Below are 27,543 nucleotides of genomic sequence, written 5' to 3' on the forward strand. Positions count from 1 at the left end.
CCAGCACCGCCATTCACTGTGATCATGGCTGATCATCCATAATCAGTACCCCGTTCCTGCCTTTTCCCCATATCCCTTGACCCCACTATCTTTAAGAGCTCTATCTAACTAACTATCCTTGTTTTCAAATCTTTCCATGATCTTCAGTGCTAGGATGCTCAAATCAAATCAAGTTTAATTGTCATTCAAACATACATGAATGGGACAGCATTCATCTGAAGCTATGGTGCCAAAACATAGACGGGCATTCAAAGTCACGAGAAAGAGGAAAAAAGAACATAGTCACAGAAGAAAACATATTTTTAGTCCAAGTCCCTGAGTGACAAGTCCTGCAAGTTGATGGCTCAAAGATATCAGCATTCTTCTAGTTCCTTCTTTCTCTACAATCCCAATTGTTATCCCATCACTCTGCCAACAATTCCTTAAACTGTCAAAACTCCTAAATTCCCTCTATCATTCCCTCGCTTTCCTTCTTTAGAACATTCCTTAAAGCCTACCATTTTGACTATGCTTTTGATAATTTCCCTTATTATGGCTTGGGTTTGGCTTTTGTCTAAAGAAGCTCCTGTGAAGTGCTTTAGGGTGTTTGTTTATATTAAAGATGTATTACAAAGATAAGATGTTGTTGTTTCAGTTATGGGCTGAAATTCTACTGCAAATAACTTTCAGGAGGATTAAAGGGCAGAGGGTTCTCCACTACTACCACACACACACACAGACACACACACACACACACACACACACACACACACACACACACACACACACACACACACACACACACGCACAGACATGCACACACACGCACACTTTGCAGCTTTGAGCTAGGAAGTACACAGTGTGGGCGAGAAATTGTATTGACTTAATAATCAAAGTCTTCATACTAAAGGATCTAAGTCAACCACTGCATGGGTCACAAGCTTGTGATACAATAGTGTGTTAGAATTAGCAAGTGACAAATAGATTAATTATGTCACCATTGTGTTTTCTCTATAGCAAAATCAGAACAAAGACATTATTAACTGTTCTGACCAACTATTCATGAAATACAAAACTCAAATTTTCAGGACAAGGTTTAACTTATGACTTATGTACTCCCATACACAATGGAAGTAATTTGTGAATTTTGGTCATGATGTGTAGAAATACACCTAAGAAAACATTTATACGGCAGTTGTAGCAATTCTCCACATCATCTCTATTGATTTCGTTGAGGCGGTTGGCTGATTTTGCAGTCTAATGTTTTGATGCAAATAATATTTTTTAAGTTTTTCCAGTTTAGGGCTGCTCTCCCAAGGTTGGGAGAATGGAGAGGGATGGAGAGGGATGGAGAGGGATGGAGGGGAGATGGTACAGGAGAGTAGTGCGTAGGGCCGTGCAATGGTTCAGGGATTATCAGCACTCACCAGGAACTCCCAGGTTGCGCTGATGGAGTCAGATCCAGATAATGCTGTGCAACTTTCTCTGCCACGCTCCAAAGAACATACGCCATGAGGGAAGGTATCATCCCATGTGCCACTGATGAAAAAACCTCATCGTTATTTTCAAATCCTTCCATGATCTTCGGTGCTAGGACCATCAAAGATATCAGCAAAAATATGTAACACTCTCACTTCGGTGACCTAAGAGGAAGTGCTCTGCTAAATTTTCCAAGTTAGGTGACATGACCTGGTAATTGACATTGTTGTGTTTCACTTATATAAAAATCATTTTACAGCTGAATAAAACAAAAAAAAGCAGTGATGTACAACTACATTGGCCAGCATGTAATTTATCTCTAAAATGTTAAAATTGCCAGATATGCTATGAAATACAGTGCTATTTTTTTATATAAACAAACAGCAGACATTTTATAAATAGGAATATACCACAAGAAAGAAGTTAATAGTCCTTTGAATTTCTACTAATGACATCAGCTCAGTAAGGAACCTTAGGTTCTATAATTGGGACAACAAGCTGCTTATGAAGAACAGAGGCATAGAAATTTTAATTCTTTCCCAAATCCAGGAAAACACAGATGAATTTCACTGTAATATCTTATTCAAAGGATTGAATCTCTGGCATTGAAATTCTCCCTTAGAACAGCCTAACAAAAACATATATTAAGCTCCACGTTGAGGGTAATCCGTCAAGTATACAAAGTGAGCTCAACTGCTGATCAATTACGACAGTATTTTACATATGGTCTAATCTCTTGGGGATGGACACAGAAACCATTTGACAAAACCAGATTGGGAGAAATGGATGATAAATTTAAATCCTCATTAAAAATTAAACATCAAAAGCAATGTTCTTCATAAATATTAATTAAATTGAATTCATATTGGAACTTTACTATATTTATTAATAAGATTGATGGCTGGCTTGCACAAAATTAAGATTTTAATTTATATATATAGCAGTTGTTGGTGTTAGATCTAGAGAAGACTGGAAGAAAAATTGTACCTAATTTAAATGAAACGGGTAATCAATTAATTGTCCAGAACAGCACTATAAGACTGAGGACAAAAATAAAACTACTTAAATTTGTTATCAAGCAACATAATCCAAATGAATTTCAGCAGGAATGTTTGTTAGTTCATTTTTAATCATTGTATGTAAGTTAAACATCACCTCTAAATGCTAAATTCAATGCACAGATCTGGTTTAGTGTGGCAATGGAATGGGGTGGCGGGAGGTGCTGGCGGGGGTTTTTATTCTGTGTGTTTTTATGCTTGGGTAAACTAAAGAAAGAGCAAACATAGCAAAAGTTTTGTTGTCTTTCATGAGTGAAGGACAACACAGGCACTGAATTGCACAGTAGGTTGTGTACCTGCATTCATTTTCAACTTGTTAAATTTCTGTTGATTTTTGATTTGGAGTTTCATGTGCTTGTTGGATTATTTTTCAATTGCATAGGCAACACTGGGTTTTATAAAAACAGTAGTTAAAAAAGAGTTGAGGCAATTTGAGGCTCCATAATGCTTGCAATAATAGGCTTGTGAATAAATTAGCAGGGAAGCATTATTAATGATAGGTAGATAGATAGATACTTTATTGATCCCAAAGTAACACTTCACAGTAGCATTACAAGTGCACACATATAGATATTAGAAGATAAGTAGAAAAAATAAAAAATAAGTTACCATATACAATCTAACAGGAGGGGGTCATCATTTCCCTGGCTATAGGTGGACTCGTTATAGAGCCTAATGGCCGAGGGTACGAATGATCTCATACGGCACTCTTTGAAACAACACAGTTGTCTTAGTCTATTACTAAAAGTGCTCCTCTGTTCAGCCAAGGTTGCATGCAGAGGGTGAAAAACACTGTCCAGGATTGCCAGGATTTTCTGTAGGGTCCTTTGTCCTGCCACAGCCTTTAGTGTGCCCATTTTGACTCATATAACAGAGCCAGCCTTTCTACTCAGTTTATTGAACCTGTTGGCATCCCCGGTGTTGATGCCATTGCCCCAACACACCACTGCACAGCAGATTGTACTGGTGACAACAGACTGGTAGAACATATGAAGGAGAGGCCCGCATATTCCAAGGAACCTCAGTACCCTCAGGAAGTAGAGGTGACACTGGTTCTTCTTGTACACAGCACTCAAGTCTGTCATCCAGGTGCAACCCCAGGTACTTGTAGGTCCTCACCACATCCACGCCCTCACCATCAAAAGTAACAGGGAGCAATGCAGGCTTAGTCCTCCTAAAGTCCATCACCATCTCCTTTCTCTTACTAATGTTGAGCTGAAGATGACTTGAAGAGACAATGGAATGGCAAATTATTGAAAAATCATGGGAAGCCGAAAAGATAAAAGTTAATCAATCAAAAAGGGAATGTTCATATCTAATTGATCTTACTAACAATATGTTTTTCCTCCTGCAGTGCATTCCCTCACATCCTTCCTGTTCAACACAACACGACTTCTCTCCTTGAGGCTATTCATTTCCCTCTCTGGGATCACCACTATCCTGTTTCAGTCTTTGTAAAAATGAAATTTCTATTTAAAGAATGATTGTTTAGCACAAAAATAAATCTCTGGGGCAGTTCATTTTGTTTGATCTTGTAACTAGATGCCTATGGTTTTAGAAAGACAAATTTAAATTTTGATTGAAATGCAAATAAAATGATGCTTTGATTGCAAGAAAAATCTTTTCCAAACTACGAGGGGTGATTGATAAGTTTGTGGCCTAAGGTAGAAGGAGTCAATTTTAGAAAACCTAGCACATTTATTTTTCAACATGGTCCCCTTCTACATGTACACACTTAGTCCTGCGGTCATGGAGCATACAGATCCCTTCTTTGTAGAAGTGGTCCACAGCAGGGGTGATTGATAAGTTCGTGGCCTAAGGTAGAAGGAGATGAGTTATCAACTTCAAACTTTCTGCATTATCACTCAAAGAGTTGAATTGCATGTGCATGTAACAAGAGCGCCTTGGACCTCCAGGTGGTCCACAGCAGTGGTGATTGATAAGTTCGTAGCCTGAGGTAGAAGGAGATGAGTTATACAACTCTCGTTACATGCATGTGCAGTCAACTCTTTGAGTAAAAATGCAGAAAGTTTGAAGTTTCTCCTCATTTCCTTCTATTTTAGGCCATTAACTTTTAGGCCACTTCTGGAGGTCCAAGACGCCAACTTCTACACAGAAGGGATCTGTATGTCCACGACCGCTGGACTAAGTGTGTAAATGCAGGAAAAATAAATGTGCTAAGTTTTCTAAAATTGACTCTTTCTACCTTAGGCCACGAACTTATCAATCACCCCTCGTAGTGAACTCCAGTACATGATGTGTTCATCATTCAATTAATTCATGTCATTCTTCTCTATGATATATAGAGAAGAGTCTAATAGTTAACTTCATCTTTACACTCTAGTTTGGTAATATATTTATTTTTAATATGTCAGTTTTGGTGAGCTGAAGGAACTCTTGCCTGAGAATCAAGTGTTGAAACTGGCATCTCAGGTAGGCAAAGAAAGCTTTTGGCCCATTGGCCTTCTTAAATCAGTGTATTCAGTACAGGAGATGGGATGTTATCTTGAAGTTGTTTAAGATGCTGATGTGACCTAATTTGGAGCATTGTGTGTAGTTTTGGTCACCTACCTACAGGAAAGATGTAAACAAGGTTGAAAGATTTCAGAGAAAATTTACAAGAATGTTGCCAGGACTAGAAGACCTGAGTTATAAGGAAAGATTGAATAGGTTAGGACTGTATTCCTGAGAATGCAGAAGAATGAGAGGAGATTTGAGAGTTATACAGAATTATGAGGGGGTATAGATAGAATCAATGCAAGCAGGCTTTCTCCATTGAGGCTGGGGTGGGACTACAACCAGAGGTCATGGGTTAAGGGTGAAAGATGGGAAGTTTAAGGGGAATATGAGGGGAAACTTCTTCACTCAGAGGGTTGTGAGAGTGTGGAATGAGCAGCCAGCACAGGTAATGCAGGCAAGCTCGATTTCAACGTCCAAGAGAAGTTTGGATGGGTACACGGATGGTAGGTGTATGGAGGGCTGAGGTCTGGGTGCAAGTTGATTGGAGTAGGCAGTTTAAATGGTTTTGGCATGGACTAGATGGACCAAGTAGCCTGTTTCTGTATTGTACTTCTTTATGACTCCATCCAACATATGCAAGATTGTGCAACTCTGGGGCAGAACTGCATACTGACCATGTATCACTGATTGTCTTTCAGATGCATTGTTAAATTGAGGTTATACCTAGGACTTCCAGTATTTCTGAATAAATGCTATTAACCTGGGCTCAATACAACACCACCACAAAAACCTAGGGAACAATCATCTGCCTGATGATTTAGATTTGGTTTAATATCACCAGCATATGTCGTGCAATTTGTTGTTTTGCAGCAGCTGTACAGTGAAATACATAAAAAAGTATAAAGTACAATAAGAAATATAAATAAATAAATAGTATATAAAATTAAATTCATTAAGAAGTGCAAAAAGAGAGCAAAATAAATAATGAGGTAGTGGCAACACAAGGAATTCTGCAGATGCTGGAAATTCAAGCAACACACATCAAAGTTGCTGGTGAACGCAGCACGCCAGGCAGCACCTCTAGGAAGAGGTACGGTCGATGTTTCGGGTCGAGAGGTAGTGAACATGAGTTCATTGTTAAAAAATACGATGGCGGAGAAGAAGTTGGTACTAAAATGTTGATTGTGTGTCTTCAGACTCCTGTACCTCCTTCTTGAAGTTAGCAATGAGAAGAGGCATGTCCTGGGTGCTTGAGGTCCTTAATGATGGGTGCCACCTTTTTGAGGCCTTGCCTTTTGAAGATGTCCTCGATGCTGGGGAGGTAAGTGCCCATGATGGAGCTGGCTGAGTTTGCAACTTTCTGCAACTTTTTCTGATCCTGTGCAGTGGCCCCTCCATACCAGATGGTGATACAACCAGTGAGAATGCTCTCCACGGTATATTTTTACAAATTTGCTTGAGTCCTTGGTGACATACAAACTCCCCTCCACTTCTAATGAAATATCGACGCTGCTATGCCTACTTTGTGATTGCATCAATATGATGGACCCAGGATAGATGTGGGCACCCAGGAACATGAAACTGCTCACCCTTTCCACTGCTGATCCCTCAGTAAGGGCTGGTGTGTGCTCCATTGACTATTCCTTCCTGAAGACCACAGTCAACTCTTTGTTGTTACTGACATTGAGTGCAAGGTTATTATCGTGACACTTCTCAACCAGCCGATCTCTCACTCCTCATCACCATTTGAAATTCTGCTAACAATCATTGCGTTATCGGCAAATTTATAGATCACATTTGAATTGCGCTTTAGCCACACAGTCATGGGTGTAGAAAGAGAAGAGCAGTGGGCTAAGCACACATCTTTGAGGTGTGCTGGTATTGGTTACGAGTGAGGAGGAGATACTATTTCCAATTCTCACTGACTGTGGTCTCCGGGTGAGGAAGTCAGGGATCCAATTGCAGAGGGAGGTACAGAGCCCCAGGTTTTGGAGCTTGTTGATTAGTACTGATGGTATGACGTTCTTGAACACTGAGTTGTAATCAATGAAGAGCAGTCTGACATAGGTATTGATATTGTCTATGTGACCTGAGGCCGAGTGGAGAACCAGTGAGAAAGCATCCGCTGTACACCTATTGTTGTGATAGACAAGCTCAAATTGCATTGGGTCTATGTCCTAGTTTAGGCAGACGCTGATTCTGGCTATGACCAAGCTCTCAAAGCACCTCATCACAGTAGCTGTGTGACACTCATCGAGGCTGCTCACCCCATTTTCTTGGGCACTGTCACTCTTTTGAAGCAGGTGGGGACGTCAGACTGCAGCAGTGAGTGATTGAAGATGTCCTTGAACACATCTCTTTTATGAGATTGCTTAAAATTTAACGATTTTCACAAACCTCCTCATCTGTGCTTGCTTCTCCTTAAGTAAAAGTCAGAAAATGGTGGAAACACTCAGCATGTCAGGAAGTATCTGCAGAAGCAGAAACACAGTCTTGGATCTACAATGTTAATTCTGTTTCTTCCTCCATAGATGCTGCTTGACTAGCTAAGTGTTTCCAACATTTCTGTTCTTTTCAGATTTATTTTATTTTCAGAGATACAGCACATTAATAGGTCATCTGGTCCAATGAGCCCACACCACCCCATTACAACCATGTGACTAAACCCAAATTCTTTGGAATGTGGGAGGAAACTGGAGCACATGCAAACTTCTTACTCTGTATTGAGTGAATGCTTCTTTGCCTCTGCCTTGTCACCAACAATTATTACAAAGTTTGCAAGGTTCCTTCAACTTCCTTCAATAAAAAAAAACTTTAAGAAGTTAATTGTTTAATAGTTTTGCTAGAATAATCATCTGTGGAAAATGTAGTAATTAATTTCTTGCTAGATTTTGTAAATAACAATGCTTCTGAGGAGCCTTCGTTGTCAAAAAATCAGGTCTTCTCTTTAAAAAAGTCTTTCATTTCGTTTTTCATCAAAAACAGAAAGTGCTGGAAACACTCAATGAGTCAGGCAGCATCTGTGGACAGAGAAAGGAATCAGTATTTCAAGTTCAGACTAGTCAATTGTAATATACACCAGAATATAATGAAAATCTTTGCTTGCAGGAACCTCACAGACTAAATCGTATACATAGCAATAATACAACATATCTCGTACCGAGCGCAAAGCGGTAGATAGGGGCAAAGACTGTAGTACAGACCGAGACAATGCAAAAGAAATGTTAAAGTAACAATAACTGAGAGAGGTAAAATTAAAAATTGGTTACCTTTGATTGTAAAGTGTTTTGGTCCGGTCTGAGGTCGGCAAAGGTCATACAGTGTCCTTCTCGGCATAACCCTGACTCCAATCTCCAATTTACTGTAACATACATTCCCTGCCCTCTCTGCGCTGATTGGTTACTTGACGGTTTACGTTAGGCATACCCGCCTTTCTAATGGCTTCTGGAACTGTCAGTCAGTACGGCTCCGCCTCCCTCCCTAAATTATAAAGAGGGCAGCGGTTTTGAAGTTGAGTAAGTGTTTGTAAATTTCACAGATTAGTCGTGTGTTGGTAGCAGGAGGCTATTTTAAACTCTCACGTGGCGACATGGCATCTGAGGAACTGGCCAAAAAACTCCAACGCCGGCTGATGCTGGAAGAATCGACAGAAAATTCAAACGGTGCCATCCTTGAAAATAATAATCACATTGAGGTGGGTGTAGAGGAGGAAAAACCGGTCACCAGCAATGCAGACACCGAACTATCCGCTAAACTGACCAGGAGACTGGGTATCAATGATGGGACGACAGAGCCCAAACAGGCTAAAGTGTTTAACCCTTACACCGAATTCAAAGAATTCACCAGGAAACAGATTAAGGACATGGAAAAAATGTTCAAACAGTGAGTATAGGCGATCCTGCGAGTTGTATATTTCCAATTCCGTTGTTAGTTTAATATTCTTTCTTAATGTTCGGTATATTCACTCTGGGCACGGATATACATCGGCCAGTCTTGCTTCTAACTCCGGTTGTTAGCAAGCCCATGACTAAGTTTTTCTCAACGGTTCTTTTCTCATTGTTTGCCGTCGTCTTTGTATTTCAAATGGTGGCGGTCTTAGAGATGTTCTCGTTAGTTAAAGGAACCTCTGAGTTTTTTCTTAATACAAATGATGAAGTGAGTTTCTGCGGACTCGGAAGGGATCTGTCCCAGCGTGGCCGCGTTGTTGCAGTGAGCCAGGACTGGAAATGCTGGTCTCGCCCTCTGTGTGGTTCTTCAAATTAACCCGCGGAGGATGAAACGCGGCCCAACACGGTACTTATCCCAATGGCACTGGCTGGATTCCAGTCAGGAAGCACCTGTCCTTCAATAAGTGACCAAGAACGTAGATGCTTTTCGCCCACTTTGCCAAGCCCCGACCACATTCCTAGTGTTTCAATGTACTTCTAATTATTCAAACTGGGTAGGACATTGTTAGTGGTGGCGTTAAGGTCTCCGGCTGCGATGTGGATTTTCTAATGGTTAATAATGCAGATCTAGGTGGTGACTAGAGCAGTTTCTTTAAAACAGGACGAGGAAGCGCTCTTCCTCTCTGAGACAAGCCCACCTCAATGATCCCAGGAAAGTATCACTACCTACTAGTCGGCTTTACTTTAGGCTGATCCATGGCTGTTTATAAACTGGATGACAACATCCCGGTCCCCACAGGCAGCGCGTTACGCCGGGCGTTGATCAGCACAAGGTTGTGGAAGTGGAATCTGACCTTATTCTCATTCCGTTTCACAAGGTCCCCTGTCATCCTTTCAAAGGTTCTGGGACACGTAAAGACCATCAGAACCCGAAGAGGTCCTTTACCAAGCGAGGGATACTTTTTTTTTGACGGAAGTGGTAGTTTGCTGATTCTAGTTTGAAATATTCATGGCATGTCTTTAAAAAACATGAAGTACTGTAATTGAAATTCCACTTCTGGATTTCTTTATGATTTGTAGAGTATTAAATTCCGTATGCCGTGTACCAGCAATAAAACTGTAACCAATAGTTAAGTATGGTACCATTCGACACAGGGCCACCTGGACTGTTAGGTTACAGTTTGTTCTGTAAACGTGCAGTTGATACCGATGTCATGTGTACTCATCCATTCGCAAGCTGGCCGGTGAAATCTGCAGCCAAACCGGAAATTTCCCAAGAATTCCTTGGAATAGCTGCATTAATTCAAGGACAAACGAAACGTTAATTAACTTGCCGCTGCTGCATTAACTATTGACTGGAATGAAAGTTAGGTCTGATTAAATTGTAATTTGATCTAGGCTTCCCTATTAACTGGATTTGACTTGTATCCTGTTCCTATAATTCAAAATACACATTGACAAATGACCCATCTGTGTTGGCACCAACAATATTTAACACCCATTCCCCTAGCGGGCATACACATGGTCCACGTTTTTTTGATCCACTCGTCACAAGTGTTCCACAGCATGAGATCTGCTCAAGTATTCCCTTGTGTCCACTTGCCTGCTTTGAGAGCATGTTGCTTTGTTTATCCTGCGCTGCTAGTTGTGCCATAATCAGAAGCAACTCATGGACCTACACTCAATGGCCACTTTATTCGGCACCGCCTGTGTGTTTGTGGCCTTCTGCTGCCGTAGCCCGTCCACTTCACTTGTTGTGTGTTCAGAGATAGTCTCCCGCACATCACTGTTGTAACAAACGCGTGGGTATTTGAGTTACTGTCCCCTTCCTGGCAGCTTGAACCAGTCTGGGATTCTCCTCCAACCTCTCTCATTAATAAGGCGTTTTCACCCACAGGACTGTCACTCAGCGGATTTTTGTTTTGTTTTTTGCTCCGTTCCCTGTAAACTCTAGAAATTGTTGTGCATGAAAATACCAGAAGATCAGCAGTTTCTGAAATGCACAAACCACCCTGTCTGGCACCTACAATCATTCCACAGTCAAAGTCACTTGGTCCCATTTCTTCCTCAGTTTGGACTGAACAACTACTGAACCTTTTGACCATGTCTGTATGCTTTTATGCATTGAGTTGCTACCACATGATTGGCTGATTAGATGTTTGCATTAGTAACCAGGTGTACATAATATAGTGGCCGCTGAGTGTATGTCACTTAAGGTGGATGTTATCTATTTAGATCTCCACCTCTTTCCCATTTTAACCAACCTTGTCTATTGAATCCACTTCCTGCCTCCTTGACCCATACTCAAAAGTTGCTGGCACAGAGAGCCACAGACCACTGTTAATGATTGCTTTTCCTAGATAGAACCATCCCACCCACTTCTATTTATAGACTGTTGTCATACTCCAATAGTATATCAACCTCGGTCTCTTTCATATGGACGGTCTTCTTCAGCCTCCTTCAATTTCCTTAATGTTCATTCCCATAAGACCGTAAGAGAGAGGAGCAGAATTAGGCCATTCAGCCAATTGAGTCTGCTCTGCCATTTCATCATGGCTAATCCCAGACCTCACTCAACCCCATACAATAACTTCCTGCAATTTGTATTTGGATCTCTTCAATGAAGCTCTGCCTTACCTAGGTCTGGTGTTTTTTCCTGCAATATCGCAACGGTTCATTCTTCTTGTTTAACGTCTACTGGTGTGATCATGTGTAGACATGTCTGTTGTACCTGCATGTGCAGTACACTAATACTGAATTTCCGACATCTCTCTGAATAACAATTCCACACTTTACTTTGACAGACCACATGTCTGACACACAATGGCAAGCCACACCGAATTTTCCTTCAGCTGAGCATTACACCAAGGTTTGACGATATGAATGGAAAACTGAAAAACTTTGATCCATTTCAATTTTTGACTACACAGTTAATGCAAGAGTGATAGGTTTGAGGTGTAAACATGGCACTGGAAATATGAAAACCATGACAATCTCTTGCAATTAGTTGTGTAAGTTACCTTCACTCATAAGAAATTAAATTACACAACTGTTGCAAGACATCTTAAGTAAAATTTCAGCAACATGTCTTTTTCTGTCATCTGTGGCATGGTAGTGTTGCAGTTAGCTTAACACTACTACAGCGCCAGTGGCCCAGGTTCATTTCTGCTGCTGCCTGTGAGGAGCTTGTACGTTCTCCTCGGGACTGCCTGGCTTTCTTCCTGGTGCTCTGTTTCTCTCCCACATTCCAAAGACGCACGGGTTAGTAGGTTAATTGGTCAGATGGGTGTAGTTAGGCCAGAAGGGCCTGATGCCATTCTGCGTCTCTAAATTACATAAAAATAAAATAATAAAACCTATCTAACTATTTTGGGGTTAGTCAATACCTTTACTAAATTAATCTTCAACACAATGCATTGATGTGTTCAGTGATGTCTGTATCAATATGGTGTTGAATGGTGTTGAAATATTAGCCCATGATTGTACTAACACGATAACTGTCTGTTATGGTGTTAGTACAATCATGGGCTAATATTTCTTGTTGTCTCAGTAAAGCAGGCAGCATAATCAAAGATCCCATGCACCCTGGACGTTCCCTCTTCTCCTTCCATCAGACAGAAGATGAAAAGCAAAAGGCCATATAAGACATAGGAGTAGAATTAGGCCATTCGGCCCATTGTGTCTGCTGTACTATTTCATCATGTCTGATCCAGGATCCCTCTCAACCCCATACACCTGCCTTCTCACCATACCCTATGATGCCCTAACAGATCAGGAAACTATCAACTTCCACCTTAAATATACCCATGGACTCGGCCTCCACCACAGCCCGTGGCGGCGCATTCCACAGATTCACCGTTCTGGCTGGAAAAAAATCCTCCCTACCTCTGTTCTAAAAGGTTCCCCCTCAATTTTGAGGCTGTGCCCTTTAATTCTGGATACCCCACCATAGGAAACATCCTCTCCTCATCCACCCTATCTAGTCCTTTCAACATTCAGTAGGTTTCAATGAGATCCCCCAAATTCCAGTGAGTGCAGGCCCAAAACTGCTAAACGCTCCTCATATTTTAGCCCCTTCATTCCTGGAATCATCCTTGTGCAACTCGCTTTGAAATATGGGGCCCAAAACGGTTGACAATACTCCAACTGCAGCCTGACGGGTGTCTTCTAAAGGCTCAGCATTACCTCCTTGCTTTTATATTCTATTCCCCTTGAAATAATGCCAACATTGCATTTGCCTTCTTTACATAGACTCAGCCTGTAAATTAACCTTCTGGGAGTCTTGCAACAGGACTCAAAAGTCCCTTTGCATCTCTGATTTTTGAATCTTCTCCCCATTTAGATAATATTGTTCCTTTTGCCAAAATGCATTATCATATCCAAAATTGTATTCCATATGCCACGTTTTTTCCCATTCTTCCATTTTGTCTGAGTGGTTCTGCAAAAGCATTGCTTCCTCAGCACTACCTGCTCCTCCACCTATCTTTGTATCATCCTACAGCTTATTAGGGAAAGTGAGCAAGAGATAGATGGGAGCTACAAGGAGTTAGTCATCCCGCAGCTGCAGGAGTTAGATAATTGGGTCACTGTCAGGGAAGGGATGGGAAGACCTCAAATAGCAGAGAGCACCCATATGGCCATCCCTTTCAGTAATCGTTATCTCGTTTTGGATGCTGTTTAGGGGGGTGACCTGACAGAGGACAACCACGGCGATCGGCTCTCTGGCACTGAGCCTGGTTCTGTGGTACAGAAGGGAGAGAAGATGAGGAATGTGGTAGTCATAGGGGATTCCATATTGACAGGAACAGACAGAAGGTTCTGTCAGCCTGATAGAAATAACCGCACAGTGTGTTGCCTCCCAGATGCCAGGGTATGGCATATCTCAGATCGGGTGTAGAGTATTCTGAAGGGAGAGGGTGAACAGCCAGAAGTCTTGGTACACATTGGTACAAATGACATAGGCAGAAAAAGGGAGGAAGTCCTGAAGAGAGAATTCAGGGAGTTGGGCAGGAAGCTGAAAGGGTAGTAATCTCAGGATTGCTGCCTGTGCCACGTGCTAACGAGTGCAAGAATAGGATAATTAGGCATATTGTTGCATGGCTGAGAGACTGGTGTAGGGGGAAGGGTTTCCGGTTCCAGGATCATTGGGGCATCTTCTGGGGGAGGTATGACCTGTACAAAAAGGATGAGTTACACCTGAACCCAAAGGGGTCAAATGTCCTAGCAGGTAGGTTTAATAGAGCTGTTAGGGAGGGTTTAAACTAATTTGCAGGGGGATGGGGACCGGATTGATAGAGCTGAGGAAGGGGAAAACAGAAATAAATCAAAGATAGCGTGCAACAAAGATGATAGAAAGGACAGGCAGGAGATGAGGCATAATCACAGCCAGTGGGATGAGTTACAGGACAATAGGGGCATGGTGCAGTTAAAACAGAAAGCAACAAATGCTGGACTGAAAGTGTTGTATTTGAATGCATGCAGCATAAGAAATAAAATGGACGATCTTGAAATTCAGCTACAGATTGGCAAGTATGACGTTGTGGCCATCTCTGAAACTTGGCTAAAGGATGGCTGCAACTGGGAGTTGAATATCCGAGGATATACGGTGTATCAGAAAGATAGGTTAGTCGGCAGAGGGGTTGGTGTGGCCCTGTATATAAGAAATAATATTAAATCATTAGAAAGGGATGACATAGGATTGGAAGGTGCAGAGTCTCTATGGGTTGAGTTAAGAAATAGCAAGGGTAAAAGGACCCTAATGGCAGTTGTATACAGGCTTCCAAATAGCAGCCAGGATGTGGATTACCGATTACAGCTAGAGATAGAAAAGACGTGTCAGAAGGGCAATGTCATGATAATCGTTGGGGATGTTAACGTGAAAGTGGATTTGTAAAACCAGCTCAGTACTGGACCTCGAGAGAGAATTTGTAGACTGTCTAAGGGATGGCTTTTTGGAACAGCTTGTTGTTGAGCCCACTAGGAGATCGGCTGTGCTGGATTGGGTGTTGTGCAATGATCCAGAGGTGATAAGAGAGCTTAAGGTTAAGGAACCCTCGGTAACAGTGATCACAATATGATCGAGTTTACTTTGAAATTTGAGGAGAAACTAAATTCCAATGCGTCAGTATTTCAGTGGAATAAAGAAAATTACAATGGCATGAGAGGGGAACTGGCCAAGGTTGACTGGAAAGGGACACTGGCAGGAAGGACAGCAGAGCAGCAATGGCTGAAGTTTCTGTGAAAAATGAGACAGATATATTCTAAGTAAGAAGAAATTTGCGAATGGAAGAAGGACACTACCGTGGCTGACAAGTGAAGTCAGAGCCATAGTAAAAGCAAAAGGGAGGGCATACCCGGCAGCCAAAGCTAGTGGGAAGATAGGGGATTGGGAAGCTTTTAAAAACTTGCAGAAGGAAACTTAAGAAGGTCATGAGGAAGGAAAAAATGAATTATGAAAGGAAACTGATGACTAATATCAAAAAAGATACTAAAAGCTTTTTTAAGTATATATAAAGGGTAAAAGAGAATTGAGGGTAGATATAGGACCAATACAAAATGATGCTGGAGATATTGTAATGAGAGACGTAGAGATGACAGAGGAACTGAATGTATATTTTGCATCAGTCTTCACAGTGGAAGACATCTGCAGTATACCGGACATTCAAGAGTGTCAGGGAAGCAAGCATTGGCTGATGGGCAAAAAACAGAGAGTGGGAATAAAGGGATCCTATTCTGGCTGGCTGCTGATTACCAGTGGATTTCCGCAGGGGTTGGTATTGGGACTGCTGCTTTTTACGATGTACGTCAATAATTTGGACTATGGGATTAATAGATTTGTGGCTAAATTTGCTGATGATACAAAGATAGGTGGAGGAGTGGATAGTGTCGAGGAAACAGAGAGCCTGCAGAGAGACTTAGATAGTTTAGGGGAATGGGCAAAGAAGTGGCAAATGAAATACAATGTTGGAAAGTGTATAGTCATGCACTTTGGTGGAAGAAATAAAAGGGCAGACTATTACTTAGATAGGGAGAGATTCAAAATGCAGAGATGCAAAGGGACTTGGGACTGGGGCAGGATACCCTAAGGGTTAACCTCCAGGTTGAATCGGTGGTGAAGAAGGCGTGTGCAATGTTGGCATTCATTTCTAGAGGTACAGAATATCAGAGCAGGGATGAGATGTTGAGGATCTATAAGGCATTCATGAGACCACACTAGGAGTATTGTGTGCAGTTTTGGGTTCCTTATTTTAGAAAGGATACACTGACATTGGAGAGGGTTCAGAGAAGATTCACGAGAATGATTCCAGGAATGAAAGGGTTACTGTATGAGGAACACCTGGCAGCCCTTGGGCTGTATTCCCTGGAGTTCAGGAGATTGAGAGGGGAACTCATTGAAACATTCTGAATGTTAAAAGGCATGACAGATTAGATATGGCAAAGTTATTTCTCATGGTAGGGGAGTCTAAGACAAGAGGGCACGACTTCAGGATTGAAGGACTTCCATTTAGAACAGAGATGCAGAGAAATTACTTTAGTCAGAGGGTGGTAAATCTGTGGAATTCGTTGCTACGAATGGCTGTGGAGGCCAAGTCATTGGGTGTATTTAAGGCAGAAATAGATAGGTTCTTGATTAGCCAGGGCATCAAAGGGTATGAGGAGAAGGCAGGGGAGTGGGGATGACTGGAAGTATTGGATAAGCCCATGATTGAATGGCGGAGCAGACTCAATGGGGTGAATGGCCTACTTCTCCTTTGTCTTATGGTCTTATCCGCAAACTTTGCCACGAAGTCAGCAATTACATTATCCAAATCACTGACAAACAATGTGAAAAGTAGCAGTCCCAATAGTCACCCCTGAGGAACACCATTAGTCACTGACAGCCAATCAAAAAGGCCCCCTTCATTCCCACTCGCTGCCCCTGCCTGTCAACCATTCCTTTATCCATGCCAGTATCTTTCCTGTAAAGGCAGAGGATTTTAACTTGTTAAGCAGACTCATTTGCGGCACCTTATAAAATGCCATCCGAAAATGTAAGTAAATGATGTCCACTGCCTCTCCTTTGTCCACCCTGCTTGTAATTTCCTCAACTTACTCGTAACAGATTTGTCAGGCAAGATTTCCTTTTACAGAAGCCATGCTGACTTTGACTTATTTTATCATTAGTCTCCAAGTACCCTGAAACCTCATCATTAAAAATATACTCCAACACTTTCCCAATCACTATGGTTAGACTAACTGACCTATAATTTCCTTTCTTTTACTTTTAGCCCTTCTTAAAGAGTAGAGTCCGGCACCATGCCAGAATCAAGTGATTCTTGAAAGATCATGAACAATTCATCCGTAATCTCTTGAGCAACCTCTTTCAGGATGCTGGGATGAAGTCCATCTGTTCCAGATGACTTGTCCACCTTAAGACCTTTAAGTTTGCCCAGCACATTTCCCTTTGTAATAGCAATGGCACTCACTCCTGCTCCCTGACACTCATGGACCTCTGGCATACTGCTAGTGTCTTCCATAGTGAAGACAGATGCAAAGTACTCTAAGTTTATCTGCCTTTTTATCGTCCCACATTACTACCTCACCAGCATCATTTTCCAGTGATCCAATATCAATTCTCAATTCCCTTTTACTCTTTCTGTAACTGAAAAACTTTTGGTATCTTGCTTTATATTATTGGCCAGTTTGCCCTCATATTTCATCTTTTCCCTTCCTACAGTTTTTTTAGTTGCCTTTTGTTGGATTTTAAAAGCTTCCCAATCATCCAACTTCCCACTCAGTTTTGCTACCTTATATGTCTTTTCCTTGGCTTTTATGCAGTCCTTAACTTCACTTGTCAGCCACAGTTGCCTACCCCTACCATTTGAGAACAACAACTTCTGTGGGACAACACACATAAAAGTTGCTGGTGAACGCAGCTTCTGTGGGAGCTATCTATCCTGCGTCTTATGAACTATTCCCAGAATCTTCAGCCATCTCTGCTCTGCTGTCATCCCCACCAATATACAACAATCCACCTGGACAAGCTCGTCTCTCATGCCTCTGCAATTCCCTTTATTCCACTGTGATACTAATGCATGTGACTTGTGCTTCTCCCTCTCAAATTGCAGTATGAGTTCAATCATATTATGATCACTCTCTCCTAAGGGTTCCTTTACATTAAGCTCCCTAATAAGATCTGGGTTATTACACAACACCCAATCTAAGATAGCCTTTCCCCTAGTAGGCTCAAGCACAAGCTGCCCTAAAAAGCCACCTCATAGGCATTCAACAAATTCCCTCTCTTGTGATCCGACACCAACCTAATTTTCCCAATCCCCTTGCACATTGAAGTCCCCCATTATAATTGTGACATTAACCTTATTACATGCCTTTTCCAGCTCCCTTTGCAATTTCAACTCCACATCTTGGCTACTATTTGGAGGCCTGTATATGATTCCCATAATTTTTTTTACACATGCAATTTGTAAACTCCATCCACAAAGATTCAGTGTTCTCTGCCCCTATGTTACCTCTTTCTAAAGATGTAATTCCATCTCTTACCATGAACCAGACCACCACCTATGTCTTCCTGTCTGTCCTTTCAGTACAAAGTGTATCCTTTGATGTTAAGCTCCCAACTATGGCCTTCCTTCAGCCACGACTCAGTGGTGCCCACATCATACCGACCAATCTCTAATTGTGCCTCGAGTTCATCCACCTTATTCCGAATCTATATGCATTTAAATACAGCACCTTCAGTGCTGCATTCTTCGCCCTTTGAATCTTGCCTCTGTAGTACAATCTAACTCTGCTGTCTCTTTGCATTTGTACCCAATCGTTGGCTTGTCTTTCCTTATATTCATGTTACATCCATCATCTACTTGTAAACGCTGACTCATCCTCAGCTCTATCATACTGGTTCCCATTCCCCTGCCATATTAGTTTACACCACTCCCAACAGCTCTAGTAAACCTGCCTGTAAGAATTTGGGCCCCTTTCAGATTCAAGTGCAACCCATCTTTTTTGTACAGGTCACACCTGCCCCAGATTATCCAGAAATCTGAATCTGGATCCCAATTATCCAGAAATCTGAATCGCCGCGCTCTGCTCCAATTCTTCAGCCACACGTTATCTGCCACCTCATTCTATTCCCAACCTCGCTGTCGGGTATCACAGGCAGCAATCCCAAGATCACTACCCTTGAGGTTCTGTTTCTCAGCTTCCTTCCTAACTCTCTGTATTTCTTTTTCAGGACCTCCTCCCTTTTTCTACCCATGTCGTTGGTACCAATATGTACCACAACTTCTGGTTGCTCACTTTCCCCTTTCAGGATTTTGTGGATACGTTCAGGAACATTGTGGACACTGGCACCTGGGAGGCAAGCTACCATCTGTGTTTCTTTTTCACATCCACAGAATCACCTATCTCCTCCCCACCCCCCATGCTATAGAGTCCCCTATTACTGTTGCCATCCTCTTCGGTTTCCTACCCTTCTGAGCTACAGGGCCAGACTCAGTGCCAGAAGCATGGTCGTTGTTGCTTCCGTCACGTAGGTTGTCCCCCCCAACAGTACTCGAAATGTTGAGGGGGACGGCCACATCTGACATTCTCCATTCCCCCTCCTGACAGCCACCCATTTATCTGTCTCCTGTAGCCTTTTGGGGTGACCACCTGCCTGTAACTCCTGTCTTTCGCTGCTTCACTTTCCTGAACAAGCTGAAGGTTATCGAGCTGCAGCTCCAATTCCCTGACACGGTCTCTGAGGAGCTGCATCTCAATGCACCTGGTGCAGATGTGGCCATCGGGGAGGCTGGAAGTCTGGAAGTCCCACATCTGACACCCAGAACAGAAAATCAGCTCTGTAGACATACCCCAATTCTCTCAAGATTTAAGTAAGGAATGAACTTACCTAATTACCTAGCCTCCACTTGTACTCACCAAAGCCTTACTATTCTGACTCAGACTACTCGGACGATGACTGCTCCACTGGGCAGTAGCTCTCTTTTATAGAGACTGGGTTTTTAAAGCTCTTTGCCGCACCTCTATGGGAACATTTTTGTTGCATCTGCGCAGTACAGCATGTACTACTAGATTCAGGGACAGCTCTATCTTGCTGTTATAAGACTTGAATGTTTCTCTCATATGATGAGATGGACCCTAGCCCTCACAATTTACCTCTTTGTGACCATGCACCTTACTGCCTACCTACGCTACGCTTTATTCTGCACTCTGTTATTGTTTTACCTTGTACTACCTAAATGTTCTGTTGTAATGAATTGATCCGTATAAGTGGTATGCAAGACAAGTTTTTCACTGTATCTCAGTACATGAGACCATTATAAACCGACTTGCCAACAACTGGAAAGACTAATTGACAAAGATTTTCTCTCATTGGAAATTTTTAGTTTTCTTAAAACAGTTTAGTTAGTTGATGCTGAAATTTTCTTTTGGGGGGAGTTGCAGCTCCCAATTGAGTGTAACACACACACTGTGCCCTGTGTATCTAATTCCAAGCACTCCATGTTTCCTGTCTGGATAGAAAATTCAAGGTTTGAAAATGAATTGTTTCTATGTGTGTGAGTAGCTTTTGTCCCCACTTCACAATGCCCTTCAGCCTGAAATCCATAGGATGTGCTATAAATAGTTCAGTTTTGAATCAAGTTGCTCTTATTTTCTTCTGTTCACTGTGATCCCCTGCAGAACTTCCAACTTTCTTTTAACAAGGGCAACATGATCAAATAACATATTTTTTTAAAAGAAAAGACATCTTGCTTGGCTGCAGGTAAACTTTTAATGTGAATTATTATCAAGATGCGGATTCTTTATAGAAGACCAGATCCTTGTACAAAACAACCCTCTCAAGCAACATTACTGGAAATGGTTGTTTTTGAAGCCTGTTTTGAATTATTTGCAGGATATCATAGTTCTGGATGCCGTTTATTTGATATGCATTTAGGTGATTAGATTGAATGACAATTTGCCATTCCTTCCGATGTGACTGACAGTGTAATTTTGAAAATGAGCAGTTACTTTCCTAACATGTGGCACAGAAATAACATTGAAGTAGATTAAGTGGCTGAAGGTCACCATATATGGCCTTGTGCAAGGCTTCGACCCTTATCTTTTTAGCCTGCACTCAGCAGCTCTGTATCACTGTGCATCTACAGTGCCACATGGAAAGGACACTTAAATAGCAGTTACACCCAAAGCGATCATATCACATCATTGAGATACTGTAATGCCAGAACATGAGCATTTCACTAGAACTGGCCTAGAAACAGTATTATACTTTGTAAGCTCGCCTTGTTCATGGGTTGATTGCAGGAAGAGAACTATTTCATCTTTAATGGCCTATGAAGTCCCTTGAGGTATAGTACTTGGGTTTTTGTAGTTTTTACATATTTAGAAACTTGAGTATGTGATTTATTTTCTTCTCTAATTAATTACTAATTATTACTGCAATGACCTTTTTTAGAGTTTATGTCAATGTGTCATAAATATTCTGTTTAAATTACCAGTTTCACTTTAATTTTTGATGTCCTATACATAGACTTTTGATTCCCATGAGATGTAATACAAATTGGCAACAAGATTAAACTTGAAGTGCATTCACACCACCATTTTAGTAATGGTGCAAAGTGGTTTTGACAACTTAACCATGCTAAACTTGTGGAGTGTAAATTGGGTATCAATGTTTGAAATGGCTTTTGTATAGCAGGATTATCTCCACAAGGAATTTGGCTTCAATGTCTTGTTGGATTTTAGTTTTTGATTTGGGTTGTATTGGATGTTTTTAGTACAGCAGGAAAGTGAAGAACGTTCACATCCAAAATAAACCTGTTGTACCAAGTTGTAAAAGTTTGTTGTACTAAGAACTTGGAACTCTTAAATATTAAAGCAAAAAAATGGATGCTGCATTCTCCCAACCCTCCAAGTCCACCTGCAGACTCTCTACTTCCTCAACACTACCTTTCCTCCACCTATCCCTGTATCATTTGCAAACTTGACCACAAAGCCATCAAATCTATTATCCAGATCATTAACCTATAACATGAGAAGTAGCAGAACCAACATGGACCCCTGAGAACACAACTTGTCACTGGCAAACAACAAGGAAAAACCTCCCTTTGTTCCTCCTCTTTGCCTTCTGCTAGTCAGCCAAACTTCTGCCTATGCTAATATCTCTCCATGGGCTCTTAACTTGTTTAGCAGTCTCATGTGCAGCACCTTGTCAAAGACTTTCAGAAAATCCAAATAAAAAACATCTACAGATTCCCTTTTGCCTTTCAGGTCTCTCCACTTGTTACTTCCTCAAAACATTCCAACAGATTTGTTAGGCAAGATCTCCTCTGAAGGAAACCATGCTGACTTTAGCCTATTCCATCGAATGCTTCCAAGTAGTCTTTTATAATGGAGACTAATATCTTATCAATGACTTAAGCCAGGCAAACCAACCTATAACTACTTGCCTTTAAGCTCCTCTCCTTCTTAAAGAGTGGACTGATACTTGTAATTATTCAGTCTTCTGGAACCATTCCTGACTCTCATCATTCTTGATCATTACTGATGCCATCACTCTTTCTTCACCAACTTTTTTCAGAACCCTTGGGTGTAGTCCCTCTGATCCAGGTGACTTAACCACCTTAAGACCTTTCAGCTTCCCAAGCACTGTTTCCTTAGTAATAGTGACTACACTCACTTTTACCTACTAATTAACTTGAATTTCTGGCACACTGCTGGTGTCTGCCACGATGCAGACTGATGCAAAATATTTGTTCAGTTTATCTGGTATCTCCTTTTTTCTCATTACCACTCTTCAGTGTCCAGCAGTTTGTTGTCCAGTCTTGCTTCTCTTTTACTCTTTATTCAGTATATCTGAGAAAACTTTTGATATCCTTATATTTCATCTTTTCTTCCCTTATTGCTTTGTTAACTTCCTTTTGCTGTTTTAAAAAGCCTCCCAATCCTCTACCTTCCTGCTAGCTTTTGCTCTCTCTTTTGCTTTCATGCTATTTTTGACTTTTCTTCTCAGCCATGATTGCCTGCTTCTCCCTTTAGAATGGACGAATAAATGAAATGTATGAGGTGAACAAGTGTGACCTGACCTGACTACCCTACTGAGTCCGGACAAACAGATGTCAAAAGATTCCACAGCAAGAATACACAGGATTCCACCTACCACCTAACTACCGTTGTAAGATGTCCTTAGGAGGCTCATAGACTTGCTATCAGGCAGCTCAGAGTTTGGTGTGCCATGAATCAGATTTGACTTCCTTCAGCCAAGTTCTACAGAAGCGCCTTGGAGAGCTTTCTGACTGGTAGCATCATCACCTGGTATGGAGGCTCCAATGCACAAGATCAAATGAGGCTGCAGAGGATTGTAGACTCAGTCATCTCCATCATGGACACAAGCCTCCCCACCATCAAAGACATCTTCAAAAGGTGGTTCCTCAAGAAATTACCCTTCCCATCCGGGACATGCCCACTTCTCATTGGCACCATCAGCGAGGAGGTACAGGAGTCTGAAAATACACACTCAACATTTCAGAGTCAAATTCTTCCCCTCTGCCATCAGATTGCTGAATTGTCCATGAACCCTTGAACAGTACCTCACTGTTCCTCTTTTATAACTTCTTGTAACCTGTAGTAATTTTTTACATCTTGCACTGTACTGCTACAAAACAGCTAATTTCATGACATATGTCAATGCTAATAAACGTGATTCTGATTCCATTTTGGGAGGAAACAATCCTGCATTTTCTGAATTACCATCAGAAATTCCAGCCATTGCTGCTTTAGCGCCTTTCCTGCTAGTGTCCCCTTCTAATCAAGTTTGGCCAACTGCTCTCTCATGACTAGTTACCTTTACTGAACTGTAATACCAATACATATGATTTTAGCTTCGCCCTCTTAAACTGCAAGCTCAAATCTATCTGCTAAGTTCCCTAATCAAACCTGCTTCATGTCACAACACAAAATCCAGAATTGCCTAATAGCAAGCCGATGAGCTACCTAAGGACATTTTACTACAGTAAAGCTAGGTGATGGTAGGAGTTGTGTGTATTCCTGTGATGAACCATTTTGACTTCTGTTTCTCTGGACTCAGTAGTGGAGTCAGGTCAGGCCACACGTGTGCACCGCATACATCTCATCATAGATTTTACTGCTTGTCTTTAATTTCCAACTTGTTCACCAAGGTGAAACATAAAGCCAGAATTCTTCCAATGCAAGACTTTGGTAAATCCAATTCAGTAGATTTCCCTGTATTTAAAGTGGCATTAACAGGAACTTCTGACTTCTGACCTCGGGTGGAATTTTCCTTGATACAAAGTACATTTCAAAATCTAATAGCAGGACTTTTTTCCTAAGTCCACGATTGCTGTGTTAACTCATTTAGCCTCCATCAGTACACAAATATCTTGTAAGTTTCAAATGCAGCAATAAGTGAGCTTATTTTATCCACATTATGCAGGGTATCTAAAGGAATGTGGCCAGTGACGCAGATATAGGGCCAGCCTTCTTTCTTGGGCTAAATCACATCTGAACACCTTCCTTGGGCAGTCCTTCAGGATCAAGGATAACTTGCTTCCACCCTTGCTCTCTGTGTTCTGTGATGACTGGAGAGAAAATGGGGCAGGAAGCAACTGGCTGATAAGTAGGTGGCTTCAAGTTAGTGTACACTTTCATGGTGCACTTCTATGTGTTCCTGATACATAGACTTGAGGTTCTTAGCATCATTCTGAATGCATCTTCTCCACCTAGAGCCACCACTTGTCAGGAATTTCTGAGAGTTGGCGGGGGGGGAGATGATTTCAGGTTTTATGTCCTCCTGGGTTAATGCTTCCTGTGAGCACAAAATGGAGATCTGTTACTAGGTATCTGTATGATGTGTCCAGAGCTGTGTAGCTGTCTGAGAGTCACTAGCACCTCAGTGCTGGGGATGTTGGCTTGGAGGTGGGCTTTGGGTTTTTGTTCATTCATCCTTTCAAATTCTTTGGAGGATTTTGCACAGGTACTGCATTTGATAACTTTCTTGTGATTCGATATGCCTGCTGATGTAGACCAAGTCTTGAAAGCACACAGGAAGGCATCATAATGACTGGTTAGTAGATTGGGTTTTGTGCAGGGCTGAGCTCTGAACCATCAACACTGCTTTCCTCAATCAAAGAAGGACTCCATGGCACATTAAAGACAATGGTGGTTAATTTCACCATTAATATCTGCTATGTTTTCTAGCATCGGCGGGAGGAGAAGATGGCAGCGCGACACAGCTCGCAGCGGCCACTCCGGTGGTGATGTCTGTTATTTGTAAGTAGGATGCCGTGCACAATCCTGATTTGATGGAGACAGACGTGAGAGCATGGATGAACATCTGGTGAAACTTCTGAAATGCCTGCTTTGCTGCTGCTGCTGCTGTGTGGTCCAGAATCTCTGGAGGAGAAGGCCCCGAGTCCTCGGCTTTGCTTGTTGCTCGGCGGCCAGGGCGGGGTCAAAGCACATGGCAGAGGATGGTGCTTGGAGAGGCTGTATCGGAGGGGGTGGTCAGAGGCTCGAAGTCTTCGGATGGACTCAGAGTCTGCTGCGGTCGGGTGCTTCCATTGGTGCTGCATTGACAAGTTGGCGGCGCTTGGAGGTTCATGGCAAGGAGAGTTTCTCCTTTCTGCCGCCTGAGTGAGATGATGAGTCTATCAGGGCTTTGAGACTTTTTTCACTGTGCCCATGGTCTGCTCTTTATCAAATTATGGTATTGCTTTGCACTGTTGTAACTATATGTTATAATTATGTGGTTTTGGCAGTTTTAGTCTTGGTTTGTCCTGTGTTTTCTTGTGATATCATTCTGGAGGAACGTTGTATCATTTTTTAATGCATGTATTTCTAAATGACAATAAATGAGGACGGAGTGTCCTCATAATCTAAATCTAATCTAAATCTATTTGTTGGAGGACAGTGTGATACAATGGGTGCAGATTGAAGAGTACCTTGGCCTTGAGGATGTTGAGAATAAGGACCAACCCTGTAGTGCTCAACTAGCAGCACAGTTAACATAATCTCCTAACCTAAGAGCACAGAAAATATGGCTGGAGCTACATCATTGTTTTGACAGCACAAATTGAATTGCAAATCTCTTGTCTTCTGAGTAGGCTGAAATTGAGATTAATGAATGAAATTAAAGTAAGAGTGTCTGGGATCACATTTCAAATATCCCCCAGGATGACCTTATCAATCAGTCTTGATTCAATTTTTTTAATGTATACAGAAAATTTTTCAATTTTTTGTGTGAGTCTGTGCATACTAGTTATCTTATGCCTCCCTTAATGTATTATGTATAGTTACATGACTGAACTCCAGAAGGTAAATTTTCAGAGGGCAAGATTGGCATGGTGTCAAAGCACAGATTTTGATATGAGAAATAATAAAGACACAATCTAAGTCAGTTGATAAAGTATTGAACTATTAATCAGCTGATTGAGACCAAAGCAAATTATTTACTCGTTCGTTATAATTTTAGAACCTTTTTTTAAAACAGGTTTGCTTATGGCAGTAGTGACCTTTGCACATAGTTGGACTGAGAACCCAGAGCGGCTGATGGCACATTTGCTGGTCAGCTAGTTTCCTAAACAACTGAATTTCATCCTTAAACACCCACCTTGACTGAAGAATCTTCCCCTCCATAGAAACAATTTTCTCATTTTTTTTGCTAGCCTTAATTGCACCCCTTCCTATAATTAAAATACTTTTTGCAATGGATTTCACAGAAGTTAATCTCTTGTGAAATTTGCACCCAAAAGCTTGCATTATTGACACATTTAAAATTAAGATTCAAAGGCTGCTTTAGTCCTGAATTTAAAAAAAAAGTTTGTCTAGTATTATCTGCTGCCTAAAATAATCCCAATGGTCCATAACATGAAAATCGGTAGGATGGTCATCAGTCTTGTACCTACCTGCATATTTTGGCTAACCATAAGATATAGGAGCAGAATTAGGCTACTCAGCCCATCGAGTCTGCTCTGCCATTCCATCATGGCTGATTTATTATCCCTATCAACCCCATTCTCCTGCCTTCTCCCCATAATTGTTGACACCCTTACTAATTAAAAACCTGTCAACTTCTGGATACTGTTGAAGATTTAGGAATCCTTGAATTCAGAGAACAGATCTTCCTTTGCCTTAATACACTTGAAGCAGCGACATCTGATGACCTCTAGCACTCTGTTCTATAACAGAAGATGTGGGAGCAGGAGTTGCTCATTTGACCTGCTGTGCCTGCAACACCGTTCAAAACTCTCACCTAGTGCCACACTCTCACACTTACCACTGATCCCGTCATTTCCTTTAATATCCAACAATATATCCATCTCTCTCTCGTGACTCAGCCTCTATAGCCCTCTTGGGTGCAGAATTTTAAGTATTCATTATTTTCTGGGTGAAGATATTTCTCCTGACCTTTGCTCTGAATGTCCAACCCCTTATTTTGAGATTGTGAACCTAGTTCTAGATAACCCAGCCTGGGAAGTCACTCGTATTGCATTTATCCTGTATTTCAGGAATTTCATATGTTTTAAAGAAACCGCTCATCTTTCTCCTAAACTCCAGAGTATTGAACCCATCAGAGGCAAGAATATATTGGTCTTTGATCAGAGATATATTTGAACTCCACAACACAGTCAGGATATAAACTGAGGATTAAGATAATTTTTTCT

At 41.6% G+C, this 27,543-nt stretch overlaps 1 protein-coding gene across 2 annotated transcripts in view; it reads left to right on the forward strand.

The window, feature by feature from the left end:
• The first annotated feature begins 8,478 nt into the window (after window positions 1–8,478).
• The window catches only part of LOC140196410 (EF-hand domain-containing protein D1-like), a 127,932-nt gene continuing 108,867 nt past the window's right edge, over window positions 8,479–27,543 (forward strand). The window contains exon 1 of one of the 2 annotated variants that reach the window (XM_072255559.1): window positions 8,479–8,858. In XM_072255559.1, the coding sequence (XP_072111660.1) occupies window positions 8,566–8,858 (293 nt within the window). In that variant the 5' untranslated portion in view covers window positions 8,479–8,565. Of the gene's footprint in view, window positions 8,859–21,089; window positions 21,211–27,543 lie in introns of those variants that run through there. The other variant, XM_072255560.1, reaches the window with a different exon arrangement.

This window comes from Mobula birostris, chromosome 4, assembly GCF_030028105.1.
Source record: "Mobula birostris isolate sMobBir1 chromosome 4, sMobBir1.hap1, whole genome shotgun sequence".
NCBI classification, from domain to species: Eukaryota; Metazoa; Chordata; class Chondrichthyes; order Myliobatiformes; family Myliobatidae; genus Mobula; species Mobula birostris.